Below are 13705 nucleotides of genomic sequence, written 5' to 3'. Positions count from 1 at the left end.
CACCTACATTCTCTATCAGATCCTTCAACATACGACTGCTGGGTACCTCTGCCCTCTGTAAAATCTACAGACAGGTGCCCAGGCTTCTCATACAGGGCTGAGAGTGAAATCTGCAGGCTCCCCAAGCTATCTTGGTACCCGAATCAGCTCACTGATGGGAGAGGACGATGAAGCAGCATCCCAGTGCAGAGCCTCTTTTGGAATGAGCCCGATCACGTGGGTTAGGCTGTTGTCCAGAGGAGCAAAATGGGCACGTAAGACCTTTACAAGTTTGTTCTCCTGCCTGGGAGACTGGAGCTACGTTTTGTTTTTCTGCTCTGATTTATAACAGAACGTTAAATGAACGCAAGGAGAGGGAATATCTTTGATTTATTCTTTTGAATCTTACACTGCACAAATAGCTATTAGCCGGACCAGCACTTAAAGCTGACGTTCCTGAAAGCAGTGCAAGCACTTTTAACTGGTATCTCATCTCTTTGAAGCAACGCGTGTTTAACGACCTGCGAAGCAGAACTCTTCAGTCTCACTCCTGCGTGCAGTTTCTGGAGGAGGGGGCGCAGCGCCGTCGCTTTTCGCCCGCGTTCGGCAGCAGGAGCGCCCTGCCCCAGCTCCACACCACGCCTCAGGCCTCGTGCGCCTCTGGAGGCGGTCCGGCCCCGGCTAACTGCACACACACCCAGGAGCCTTCATGGAAACAGGAAACGCGGCGAGCCCCAGCCGCCTCCGTACTGGCCGCAGCCTACAGAGACGTGGGCCGTGGGCCCTCGGCCCTCCCTGCCCAGCAGCCACACCCCCGCCCAGCCCCGTCGCGCACCACGTCTGCAGAATCAGCGGCGGGAGCAGGGGGCGCTCACCCGGAAGTGTTCTCGGAGGGCGTCACCGTCCCTCTTGGGTACTTCCGGGTGGCAGCGCGGTTCCCCGCTCGGTACCCCCGCCACGCCGGCGTCGCCGCATCCTGTCAGGCCGCCGCTCTCCTCGCCTTTACTCCCGCTCCCGGCTCGCTCTGCCTATCCCCTCGCCTCTCCCCGCGCCGGGCGATGCCGCTACGGAGCTTCCGGGCCGCCGGGCCGCGGGGGTGGCTGCCTGCATTGCTCCTGGTGGCGTTGGCGGCCTGTGCCGCGCGGGCCTCTGAGATCACCTTCGAGCTGCCCGACAACGCCAAGCAGTGCTTCTACGAGGAGATCGCCCAGGGAACCAAGTGCACCCTCGAGTTCCAGGTAGCTGGGCGGCCCTGTGGGGAAGCGCCGCCCCGAGCCGCGCTGGCGGAACCGGTCCCGGGCCTGCCGCCCGGAAGCGGTGGCCAAGGGGCTTGTGTCGGCAGGGTAGCCTCTCGGCTTCGATCGATGCGCCGCTGCAGGGAGTAGTTGCGAGAAGGGAGCGCGGGAGCAGCAGCCCAGGCCATTGCGGAGCTTCCAGCTTGGCTGGGGAAGTGCTGTGTGCTGCCGTGTGCTCCGCAGAGGCGGCGGGAGGGCGCAGATTTAGCTCGGAGCTACGTGAGGCATAGAGAGTTCGCAACGCCCTTTGCCCTTACGGCTGTCATGCAGTGTCTCCGCCCGAACAGCGTGGAGAATACCTAAACCGCAGCCACCCAACAGGATGCCACAAATGTCGCTTCCTTGTGGTTTGCCAAGTATTTGCATAATGAGCACGATAGACCTGGAGGAATTAATGCTTCTGGTTTCCGACAATGGTTCCAATGGTGGTCACGTTAAGAAAGGGATGGAATAGTTATGCACTGCTCACATATTGTACTAGGCTTGTATCAAGGCAGGAACATGACCAAAAGCAAAACGTGGGCAACCAATATCTTACTGAAAATTGCGGCTTACAAGCACATATTAAGTGATTCTGCATAGGTTTTTATACTTTTCCCAGTTTCAAACACTTTGAACATGAAGCCGTTGTGATAAAGTACTTCGTTCTTTGAGATACATGGAGCATGCAGTTCTGACAGTTTGGGTGCCATTGTGTTGGCAGAGTTGGAAGCTTTTTGTCCGCTAATTTAGCTGATAAAGTCACTGACAGTACAGCATGAGTGAGAAATTGTCCTTGATGATGGGAATCACAGTTACCTTTGGGGATTTTTGAAGGAGCTGTGGTCAAGCTTTTCCTGTTAAAGTCCCATGCTTTTTTCTTCCCTGGCTGCTGTCCTGCCCTTAATATTTCAAAGGAATGTTGCTGCCAGTCCTGCCCTGTGTTCCTCTATCCTACATGTTCTAGTTCTTAGATATCTTCTCTACCCAAACGTTTCTTGTCTCTGCTTGTTGCTATCATATTTTTTTTCTGTGTGTTACTTTCCCCCCTGTTTTGAAATGGTTTTCATTGGAGGTTGTTGGACAGATAAGCCCGCTGCTGTCACTTTTGTTGGTGATCAGCACAGGAGTAGCGTTGTCAAAAGGAATGTCTGGGTTTGATCAACCACTGTATAGCTGAAGTGCTATCTGCATGTTTTTTGGCAGTATGTCCTCATAGCTGAGAGGAAACTGAAGTAAGTTCTGTGGGAAGGCATCCAAGGGGAGATAAAAGCGCTGGCAAATCTTTGCCGTGTGTATGTAACCTGGGTTTTTTAGGCAGTGTGATACAGCTGAATGTGAGTGACTTCCATGTAATGGGTAAAAATATGCCCCTGTCAAATTTGAGATCGCACTTCAAAGATGAAGTTTCATTATAGAAAAATCACATTTTTGTGCTGCCTTCTGAGCAGGTAAGCATTTCTGTATGAAAAACAGCTACATGCAGACATACATACAGAGACATCCAGAAATCCAAAAATATTTTCTTTTACTTGTATCCTGTCATCACATTTTTGGAAAAACTATGAAGATATTGCTTGCCAACTGAGTATTTTTAAAACTGCCACTTTGCAAAGCAGTTACTGCTTCTTTTTAATTTAATTGTGCTATTAGTGTTACAATTTTAACAACTCAATACCTAAATAAGCTGATGTGAGTTTAAATGACACTGTGAGAACCGAAGTGCAGATTCTCAGCTACTGAACTATTTCAGTGATTTTCTTACACTTGTAAAAGGGGTAAGCCTTTCTTTAGGTATAAGCCTCTTCCTCTTTCAGCATGTTTTATCTTTAAAGCAAAAGTTTTGGAACCAGGATTGAGTGTAAAGTACTAGCTCAAGAGTCATCAGATCACCAAGTTGTGAATAAGTCTGTAGAAGTTGGATAGCTAGTCTACAGAGCAATATCCTGTAGACCAACAGTAATCAAAGCCTGAAAAATACCCCTTGAGACAACCTGGTGAAGTTTTGAGTCACTTGTAGATATTACCTGAATGTGCTGGTTTGCGGAAGAAGTGCAGTGGCTAGCTGTGCAGGAAAGGGGCAGCAGACTGCCAGAACATTCTTCACAAGCACAGGTGAAGAGATGAGCCAGGTGGAAATAACCAGTTCTGCTGGTCAAGTGGCATTCCTGCAGCCTGAGGTGGCTTGAGCCAATAGGGAAATGAAGCTCTTAGGCCACAGAGAAAGGAGCTGTCATACTGCACATTGCCAGTTACTGTTGCTGAAGACTTGGTGATAACAGCAGATGGACGATTTGTTACAGTAGTGTCTTTGCTGTACCATCAGTTTTGGTATGCTGTAGCCTGTACTGTTGTACAGTTGTTTGTAGCAGTTTAACAAACATTGCTTTCACAAATGGTTTGAGTATATTTTCATATATAATGATCTTGCATTAGGCTGAACCTCAAGTATTTTGAATTATGTTCTGTGTGTCTTTCCTAAGAAAGTCATTTTGCAGACTTGCTTTGAAAGATTTTCAGATTAATGCATTCTATTTTAAAACCTTTGTTAGAGGAATGGAGTTTGCACCACCACTTGACAAGTTGTAGTTCTTAGGAGAAAGGAATTGGTGTTAGTTTTCTTAAAAAGACAATGCCTTGTTTTTTGTTTGCAGGTGATCACTGGAGGACATTATGATGTTGACTGTCGTTTGGAAGATCCTGATGGCATTGTGTTGTACAAAGAGATGAAGAAACAATATGATAGCTTCACGTTCACTGCATCCAGAAATGGAACGTACAAATTCTGCTTCAGCAATGAATTCTCTACTTTTACACACAAAACGGTGTACTTCGATTTCCAAGTTGGAGAGGATCCACCACTGTTTCCTAGTGAGAATAGAGTAACTGCACTCACCCAGGTAAAATGCTGTTGCATTTGACAGCAGCTGCTTTATTGTCTCTACAGCTGCATTAGATATCCATGGCACTTTTGAAAAATCAGTGGATTGGGGTTTTTAAAATAATCAGAATTACTAGAATAAACTGTCTTTCTGAGCATCAGATTTAAAGAACTGAGTTCAGAAAGGGCTTAAGAAAAAATTAGGATAGCAAAATTAATTCTAGGCCGCTATCTTTCTTTCTTTCTTTCTTTTTGGTGTTTGTGCTGTGGTTTGTTTGGGTGGGTTTTTTTTGTGTGTGTTGTTCTTTTGTTTTGTTTGGTTTTGGTTTTGTTTAAGAAACTTCATTTTAGTCCTATGGTTGTGTACCTCTTGAAGTGTGGGTTTCACAGACTGTAAATGATCAGGGTTTGAGGGAACACTCTTTTGATGTTTAAAATGGTAAGAGTCTTTTTAGGGGGAGGACTTAGGCTGACCTCTCATGTAACCCATTTTTAAAATGGAAAAGAAAATTCTAGCAAAATAAAAAGAGTAATAATATCAAGCCAAATTTTGTTGGTGTAATGGGTTGGGGCAGATCCCCTCCCCACCACAGGCAGAAATGACGACTCAGGCAAACGGATTGCAAAAGTGATGGAAAATTTAAATAGGAAAACAACAACAAACAACAATGAAAGTTTTACAGAGACCCACAAGCACCATGATAAAGAGAGAGATCCCAGAACATACCCAAGAACATCCCATCCCCACCTGGGGGTACACCCAAACACCTCCCCCACCCCGGGCTCTTTCTTCCCCCCCCAGCCCCCCAACCCAGCCTTGGGCCTGGGGAGGCCCAAGGGAGGCAGCTCATGCCATTTTACCTAGGCAGCAGCAGGGGACAAAAGAGGAAGTGAAGACCCCGCATGGACTTTTTATAGGGGAGCAGGGCATTATGGGAATGGAATACCTGGTCCCTGTGACCACCCCCTGGGCTGGGCCCACCCCTTGGGACCTCCCAGGTGTGGCCTGCGCAGTGGCATCTGGGCCAGCACCCAGCCTAAACCACCACAGTTGGCTGCCAGGTATTTGTCCTCTGTAAGACACTTTGTAGTGTTAGATCATTATTACTGTATTATCAGAACTTGGCCGTGTTCTACCACCTCTAAATCCACCAAAACTCTTGGAACTCTTCATGCAGTCCCATTCATGGCCTTACATTACAGCCATCATTAAACTTCGCTTTAAACAGCCATTAAAGAGTGCTGGTCGTGGTTGCAGTTATGCTAGTCTGGACTCAGCAGTGTAAATACTGCCTGCCTTATGCCAGTCTCCCCTGAATTTACCACTAAGCCTGAATTTGCACTAAGCCTGCAGTAGCAGAGATCTGTAATGAGTAGATTTGCTGTCAGTTCAGCTACAGCTTTTGCCTCTTTTTCTGCTCATTCTTCTGCTCTGCTTTATTTTGTATTCTCATTCTTAGTTTTGTATCTTTCCATCTCTTTTTCTTCATTCCATTCAGTCTGTGTGATCTGTTATGTACAGGTTTTATTTCCCTATTGTGGCACCAGCAGAGGGTCTGAGACAATGAAGGACATGCAGTTCCTGGGTCTGGCATCGCTGCAGCCCCTTGCAGCCTGTGGGAGAAGATGTATATAAAAATACAGTTTATCACTGGGTTGTAGCATACACAATGCAAATAAAGTATTTTGGACAGGGAAAGTTAATTTTCAGAATATAAAACATCTTTGGTACGAAGCTGCTAGCCTGACTATGTTTGGGCAGATTTTCACAGGGACAGTAAAAGGTAAATCCTTAAAACCAAAGTGATTTTGTTTAAATTCCTTGTGCAGAATAGGAGAGCTGTATAATTTATTAGTGAGAGGAATGTCAGACCCTGGTTTGGAAAACCTCTTCCTGAATTTCATTGAGAAGAGTGTCTCAGACATGTTCAGGCACGTGTCTTGAAAGCCATCAACTTATGGTCCTGCCACAGTGTTATGTGCTGTTTTATCTTCAGGAAATACCGTTTTTAAGCCGTTAAACAGAAAACCAAATAGTGTCTAGAAATTAAGCAATAGATCTCCAAAATACTTTATCACTTGGTGATCAAAATATAATAAGGAGTACTGAGTTTTAATTAGAGAAAATACACTGAAAGAAGGTTGTGTGAAAATAATCTAAGGCTTGGAAAACTGTTAGTGTTCCTTCTAAGTGCGAAAGGACAAGTTGAACAATTAAGTGTTGGTTATATGATTGTGTTATGGATCTTTTGGCAACACCTTTTGAAAGGTAACAATTCAGTTTTCTCTAACCACTCACTGTTTGGTGAAGAGGGGTGTGTCTTGCTAAAAGAACTTGCTGAGTTCAGTAATGTGGATTTTTCAGTGTGTGAATTATTCAGTGAAGAATGTCATACTTGTGAGACACAGGAGCATGCCACATGCGTCTTAGTGTTACAAGCAACTGCTTGTATTTGTGGTGTATGTGTAATTAACAACTGGGGTACTGTTGACATTTCAAAAGTGTTGATGTTAATTTTGAACCCAAATATACATGAACTTAAGATTTGTTTAGTCATTCTTTTTATTAGATCTGCAGTCTTACATGCTTCTGTATTTAAGAGTGGTGCATTTTTGTGCATGGTTTGATCACTGTACTGCATTTACCCTATCACAATGGACTCGTTTAATCTTTTGCTTGCAGAGTTACTTGAATCCTAGTTTTAATTACCAGACCTCAAAACTTTGCAGAAAAAGCTCTTGAAGGGTTCCTAATTCAGTGGTGTCTATTTGTTTTCTTCTCTAGATGGAGTCTGCCTGTGTTTCTATTCATGAAGCTTTGAAGTCTGTCATCGATTATCAGACTCACTTCCGCCTGAGAGAAGCACAGGGCCGCAGCAGAGCAGAGGATTTGAACACAAGGGTGGCCTACTGGTCCATAGGGGAGGCAATTATTCTTCTTGTTGTTAGTATTGGGCAGGTGTTTCTCCTCAAAAGCTTCTTCTCTGATAAAAGAACCACAACAACCCGTGTTGGATCATAATTTGTAGTGGTAATACTTCAGGTCGTTGTGTGCTACTCATCTGTAAAAATTAACCATTCTCCAATTAACTGTAGGTACAAAGGATCTGAATATATGCAACATTCAAATGTGTCTGCCCTTCATTCCTCAAAAATCACAAAACAGGCCCAAAATGTTATGAAAGGGATACATGATTTCAAATATTTGAAAAATATCTTGAAACTTCAGCATTTTCTGACTTCTGTTTAAATACCTGGCAATGACCAGCTTCTCTTTATTGCTACTGATTTTGATCTGAACTGAGTTTGATTATCACTAGTAAGATTAGCCAAGTACAATGTAACACTTTAAAATAACCTAGCAGTCTAGTGTCTGATATGGAAGACAATACATGTGAAAATCTGATCCAACTTTAATTTTCAGTCTGAATGTATTGGCTTGTAAAAAAGCAAATGTGATGAACTGTAGGGTACTGTTTTGATTTGCTGTACCCCTTATGTGTAAAACATGCAAGCCTGATACTACATCATGGTGTGAATTCTCCGTCAACCTGGTAAGTCTCCATCTTCAAAACTTGCTAAGTTTTATACTTGAGTATGTTTGCTGAAACATACATTCTTCTCTAGTAAAATAAACCCATTTCTTCTTCGACAATGTTTGTTTGACTGAACAACATGTGAGCTGAGACTACTCAGGAAATCTGCTTTCTCTATTCCAAAATCCAAATCTCCCATGTTTATTTTAAAAACATACAGTAAAATAGGGGATCTTGTAACTTTCTCATTGAAACTACATTTTCTGTGCTCATACATGTTGCTGCTGCTTTTTTGGATTTGAAACCAGAAGTTCATTAAGCAGCAGAGCAGTAGCATGGACAAGATTGTGTTATGTGTTGGGCACATACAAAGCTTCTTACTAAATTGTTTTCCTATGATGAGGCCTATTTGATACTGATACTGCATTGCACAAGTGCTGTAAATTTCGTTTTCCTGTGTGTGGTGCACTGATACATGAGGTGGTCTCGTGTATCTGATTGCCACTCTGTTTTGCTAGTGGTCAGGAAATCTTTTAGGTTATCTTTTTGGTAGAGTTTGAGTTGCATCATTTCAGTGGCTCATGTCTTTATTAGCTTGCGTACTGTAAAGTCTTGTTTTATTTGGATGTGGAAGGTAGTAAATGCATGTACATGCAAGTAGCTGGAGTTGAGCTGGTCATCGTAATGATAAACTGTCAAATGGCTTGGAGGAATAAGCAGACTGACCAATTCTTAAGTGCACACTAAATGAAGGTGAATAAAATGTTGCATATTGCTGAATAAATCAAAAGATGGTTCTTAAGTTCTTGGCAAGCAGAGAAATAATGCTGAACCCTTTTTAATTTCCTTTGTTATTTATAGAAAAAACTTAGAAGTTACACATACAGGTGACACTTGAGCAGTCTGAAGATGTGGTCTAGGATGCCTTGATTTTTAAAATCTTGATGGCTGGGAAAAATAAAAGTGCACCTAGTTTGTGTTTGGAATTAAATGTCTGCTCTTGTCAAAACTGAAGAAAGACCTTAAACAGCCACAAAATTTTTAGAAGGTCAGAGGGATATTAAAATCTTCAGAGTTATGTGTAATGTTTTTATATGCTGTAATAATTTTTGCATACTAAAGTCCCATTTTGGGATTCAAGCTTCCCAGAAATGGTTAGACTCACAAAGATCAAGAAACAAACATCTAGTGCTTTCTTCTATAATACAAATCTGTGCCTGCACTCAATATTCTTGATTGTACCTGGATGCTTTATTCTTGTGTTTCAGCAACTGATAGTACTTTCTGTGCTGTGTGGCACACAATAATGAAGCAAGGGGTACATTTTCTGTTGCAAGTGTTGGATGAAAACACGATGTAATGTTTTTAGTGTCCACTGTTACCCTATGGAGTTTGAATATCACTTGTGTAGCTTTAATTGCGGCAAAGGTATTCGGTTTAAAGATTGAAATGTGTTGGCTTTTTTTCCACTGGGGATTTCTGTGTGCTGTCAAAACGAGTGGAGTAAGACAGACAACAGTCAGCCATTGTTCATGATGTTTGAATGTGTGAAGTGGGACTGTTCAGCTTAGTATTGCTCCCACCACAGAGGTTTTGAGCACTTGACTTCTGTATTGAAGTTAAGTATCCAAAGCAGTCCTCTGATACCCTGCTGCGTAATATGCAGCAATAGATTAAAAACACCTTTATTTTTGTGTTACTGAAGACATGGCACAAAGACACATTTAAACATAGCTGTATATAGTTTTTAAAATGTGACTGAATAGGCTACAACAGAAACACGCAGTGGGTGAAGAATTGCATTGTGACTTCCAGTTAAAGCTACATCTTTTTAGTAAATGAAAATGATAGTTTGGTTAATGGTTGACACACAAGTACACGCTCTGCGTTAAAGGGGATATAACTGTGTTTTAAATTGCTAAAGTCTCTGGGTTTCAGCTATTCCTTGGATGTTTTATGTTTACAGAACTTCTTTCCTTGTCCTGAAATGTCAGTTCTTGTTTTAATTGGGGTGGGAGGGTATGGGGAGGAAGTTTTGTTTGATTAAGGCAAAAAGCAGTCCCTGTGAATATTGTATGGGGAAAATAAAAATTAATATATGAGTGTGGTCTGATTGTTTTGTTTGCAAGTTTGAGCGGGAAAGATTATTCCTCAAAGAAAGATGTGGGTAATGATTTGAGTAATCAGCTTGCATTTTAACACATAGAATAGAATAGAGTAGACCAGGTTGGAAGAGACCTTCAAGATCAGCGCATCCAACCTATCAACCAATCCAACCCACCTAATCAACTAAACCATGGCACCAAGCACCCCATCAAGTCTCCTCCTGAACACTTCCAGTGATGGTGACTCCATCACCTCCCTGGGCAGCCCATTTCAATGGGCAATCACTCTCTGTATAGAATTTCTTCCTAACATCCAGCGTAAACCTCCCCTGGTGCAGCCTGAGACTGTGTCCTCTTGTTCTGGTACTGGCTGCCTGGGAGAAGAGACCAACATCTGTCTGTTTACACCCTCCTTTCAGGTAGTTGTAGAGAGCAATAAGGTCACCCCTGAGTCTCCTCTTCTCCAGGGTAAGCAGCCCCAGCTCCCTCAGCCTCTCCTCATAGGGCTTGTGTTCCAAACCCCTCACCAACTTCCTTGTCCTTCTCTGGACACGCTCCAGCAAGTCCACATCCTTCCTAAACTGAGGGGCCCAGAACTGAACACAGTACTCGAGGTGCGGCCTAACCAGTGCAGTGTACAGGGGCAGAATGACCTCCCTGCTCCTGCTGGCCACACTGTTCCTGATGCAGGCCAGGATGCCATTGGCCCTCTTGGCTGCCTGGGCACACTGCAGGCTCATGTTCAGTCTACCATCGACCAGCACCCCCAGGTCCCTCTCAGCCTGACTGCTCTCTAGCCACTCTGACCCCAGCCTGTAGCCCTCCATGGGGTTGTTGTGGCCAATGTGCAGAACCCGGCACTTGGATGTGTTCAATCTCATGCCGTTGGACTCTGCCCATCTGCCCAGCCTGTCCAGGTCCCTCTGCAGAGCCTCTCTACCCTCCAGTAGATCAACTCCTGCCCCCAGCTTGGTGTTGTCAGCAAATTCACTGACAATGGACTCAATGCCCTCATCCAGATCATCAGTAAAGATGTTAAAGAGCATGGGGCCCAGCACTGATCCCTGGGGCACACCACTGGTGACTGGCTGCCAGCTGGATGTGGCACCATTCACCACCACTCTCTGGGCTCGGCCCTCCAGCCAGTTCCTAACCCAATGCAGTGTGCTCCCATCCAAGCCACGGGCTGATAGCTTGTCCAGTAGTTTGCTGTGGGGGACAGTGTCAAAGGCCTTGCTGAGGTCCAGGGAGACTACATCCACAGGCCTCCCCACATCCACCAGGCAGTCACCTGATCATAGAAGAAGATCAGGTTGGTGAGGCAGGACCTGCCCTTCCTAAACCCATGCTGGCTGGGCCTGATCCCTTGGCCATCCTGTAAGTGCTGTGTGATTGTACTCAAGATGACCGATTCCATGATCTTGCCTGGCACTGAGTTCAGGCTGACAGGTCTATAATTCCCTGGCTCATCCAACCAGCCCTTCCTGTGAATGGGCATCACGTTGGCCAGCCTCCAGTCCTCTGGGATCTCTCCAGTCAGAGTGGGATACAAAGTGGTTGACCACAGATGGCAGGAATGACTTGCTTTGTCATTTCACATTCATTTGGTAGGTACAAGGTTAATATGGGATGAGCTAGAAAGTCATCCAGCTAATGTTGTCCAAGGATGAGATAAAACCTCAGTATTATGTTGCAGCTAAAGGCCTGTGTGCAGGTGCTTTGCAATGTGCAGCTACTTGCTAATGTTAACATCTACCAGTGAAGTTCTGAAAAACAGAGTAGGCATCATTGCCTTCTGTGGGCAACTTCCAAAAAGGCTTTTTCTTGATGTTTGCACAGCAAATGAAAAAGGAAAAAAAGACAATTTCCCTCCTCCCCCCCCGTCCCCCCCCCCTCCCCCCCCCCCGAATGTATACTAAAAGAACCCCAAACAAATAAAGGAGCTATTGTCTAGAAGTATGGGTAAATTCTTTCAGTGATGTGGTATTGTTATGACCAAGTAGCTGTCTGGGGTTTTTTTTTGGGTGGGTGCCTGGTATCCATCATTTCAAAGTAGCTTCAGGAAGTTCAAGCACTTTCCTACTGAAAGCTGATCACCTTACCAAAACCTAACCAAAGAAAAGCCCCAAATGAAGCACCAAAAAACTCATGCCCCCCTGCCAAACCAAACCAAAAGAACACCAAAACCCCCACTACATTGAAGTGAAAAGATGAGCCACCTGGCTTATATGATGATGAAGGCAGTTTATCAAGGAGGAAGTATAAATGCAGTCTGCACCACTGCACCTGTTTCAAAGAGTTTCTCAGCCAGCTCACCTGAGGATGCAAATGCACTGAGGGTGCAGCACAACCTGTGTTTTCTGTGACTGCAAATGGCAAAAATTCTTGAAACAAATTTTTAAAGCCTGACCCTGCAGTTCAACAGAAATCCATTTATTGTACTGCACCAGGTTACTCCAGGAGAGAGGTGGTGTGCTTGGTGCAGGACTGAAGTTCATCATGTGATGCAGGTCCAGTTTCCTGAGTAGCGTGGGGTTTTGCAGCCCATGGTTACAAGAACTCAGATTTACACTGTCTAATGCAATTCTGGAGTCATTGCTATTGACTTTAGAGGCTTTTATGTGGATTGATCTTCAGCTGACATCAAAATATGCCTTTTCATTGTTCTCAGTGTGCAAATACTACACGCCTGTGCTTTCTGCCTAACTGGGCTCTTTACAGGAGGTAGCCATACTCCAAAAACCACCAGTAAGGGGAGCATCATCTAGCAACAACTATTGTTTAAAGCTCAGTCTTATCAATCCTCATTAGCTTAACTGAGGTTTTTTTTTTCAGCCATTGAGCCTCTGTATGTTTGTATCTAAAGACAGCTAGTTCCGCATCTCAGTGAAACCTTGGGCATGTTCCTTGAAGGGATTGAAATCTTCCAGTATCACATGATTCCTTGTTTAAAACAGATTAAGCTCATTCTTCTTCTCCTTTTTTTTTCTTTTTTTTTTTTCCTTGTTTAAAACAGATTAAGCTCATTCTTCTCCTTTTTTTTTCTTTTTTTGTTCTTTTTTTTTCCCCTCCCCAGTACAGCTCAGTGTAGGAGCACTTCTCCAGGGATGAAGTGAAAGCAACCCAAGTTTAACTCGGGTCCTAAATGAGAGAGGTGCAAAGTCTTTCTCTCATGTTCCTCCCTTTGACTTCCGTGGTTGTCAAATCAAGTTCCAGAAAAGGGGAGTTACGGCGTGTGCACACAGTTGATCTCCACCCAGTAGGTGGTGTGAGACAACAGGGGAAGCAGCAGCTTGTCTCAGCTTAGGAAATACTGCCGTTACACACAGCAGCAGCACTCTAAAGGTTCGGTATTTTTTGGAAAAGTCCCATGTTAACAAACTTTAGGGCAAAACCTTAGGTAAGTTGTCCTGGGTCCAGCTAGGAGAGTGTTAATTGTTCACAAGATGCTGGGAGGGGCCACAGCTAGGCTAGCCAACTGAACCAGCCAGTGCGATATCAACACCCTGTGATGTCCCATATGATGTAGGTGCTAAGGGCAGGGCTGTGCCAGGCAGGGGAGTTTGGGTAGGGCAGAGGAGCTTTAGATCACAGCCAGGACAGAGTAAGGACCGCAGGTGAGCTCACTGTGTTTTATTCCTGTCATTTCCCCACTCTTCACAGTGTTCTATTAAACTCTCCCTATCTCAGTGGACTTTGACCTTTTTCTCCTGATTTGTCTTCCCATCTCTCCAGTGGGAGACAGTGTCCAGGCTGAACCATGACCATAAGTGCAAGGTGACACCACACTCACTCATGCCTTCTGCCCTGCCTGCTGAGAAGAGCCAAGACATGTGCGGGTGGTTTGGTCCACATCAGTGGTGTGCAGTCTTAAGCAATCTGACTGCCTTGTGCATCCATGGTATGAGTTTCTGAGTATTGCAGGCTGTT

At 44.5% G+C, this 13705-nt stretch overlaps 1 protein-coding gene across 1 annotated transcript; it reads left to right on the top strand.

The window, feature by feature from the left end:
* Window positions 1-810: 810 nt before the first annotated feature.
* On the top strand, window positions 811-9736 carry TMED7 (transmembrane p24 trafficking protein 7). Its single transcript, XM_054178729.1, has 3 exons — window positions 811-1217; window positions 3908-4153; window positions 6920-9736. Exons 1-3 carry the CDS (start codon window positions 1038-1040, stop codon window positions 7154-7156), a joined length of 663 nt encoding a protein of 220 aa, XP_054034704.1. The 5' UTR covers window positions 811-1037; the 3' UTR covers window positions 7157-9736.
* The last annotated feature ends 3969 nt before the right edge of the window (window positions 9737-13705 follow it).

Source organism: Dryobates pubescens, chromosome Z (genome assembly GCF_014839835.1).
Source record: "Dryobates pubescens isolate bDryPub1 chromosome Z, bDryPub1.pri, whole genome shotgun sequence".
NCBI lineage: Eukaryota > Metazoa > Chordata > Aves > Piciformes > Picidae > Dryobates > Dryobates pubescens.
This window is presented reverse-complemented; position numbering and strand designations above follow the sequence as displayed.

What these genes read in the sequence shown, in the direction of transcription:
- TMED7 (XM_054178729.1), top strand. Translation starts at nt 1,038, where the DNA reads ATGCCGCTACGGAGCTTCCGGGCCGCCGGGCCGCGGGGGTGGCTGCCT. An exon ending in AGTGCACCCTCGAGTTCCAG is followed by an intron (nt 1,218 to 3,907) that starts GTAGCTGGGCGG and finishes TTTTGTTTGCAG; the next exon opens with GTGATCACTGGAGGACATTA. An exon ending in GAGTAACTGCACTCACCCAG is followed by an intron (nt 4,154 to 6,919) that starts GTAAAATGCTGT and finishes TTTCTTCTCTAG; the next exon opens with ATGGAGTCTGCCTGTGTTTC.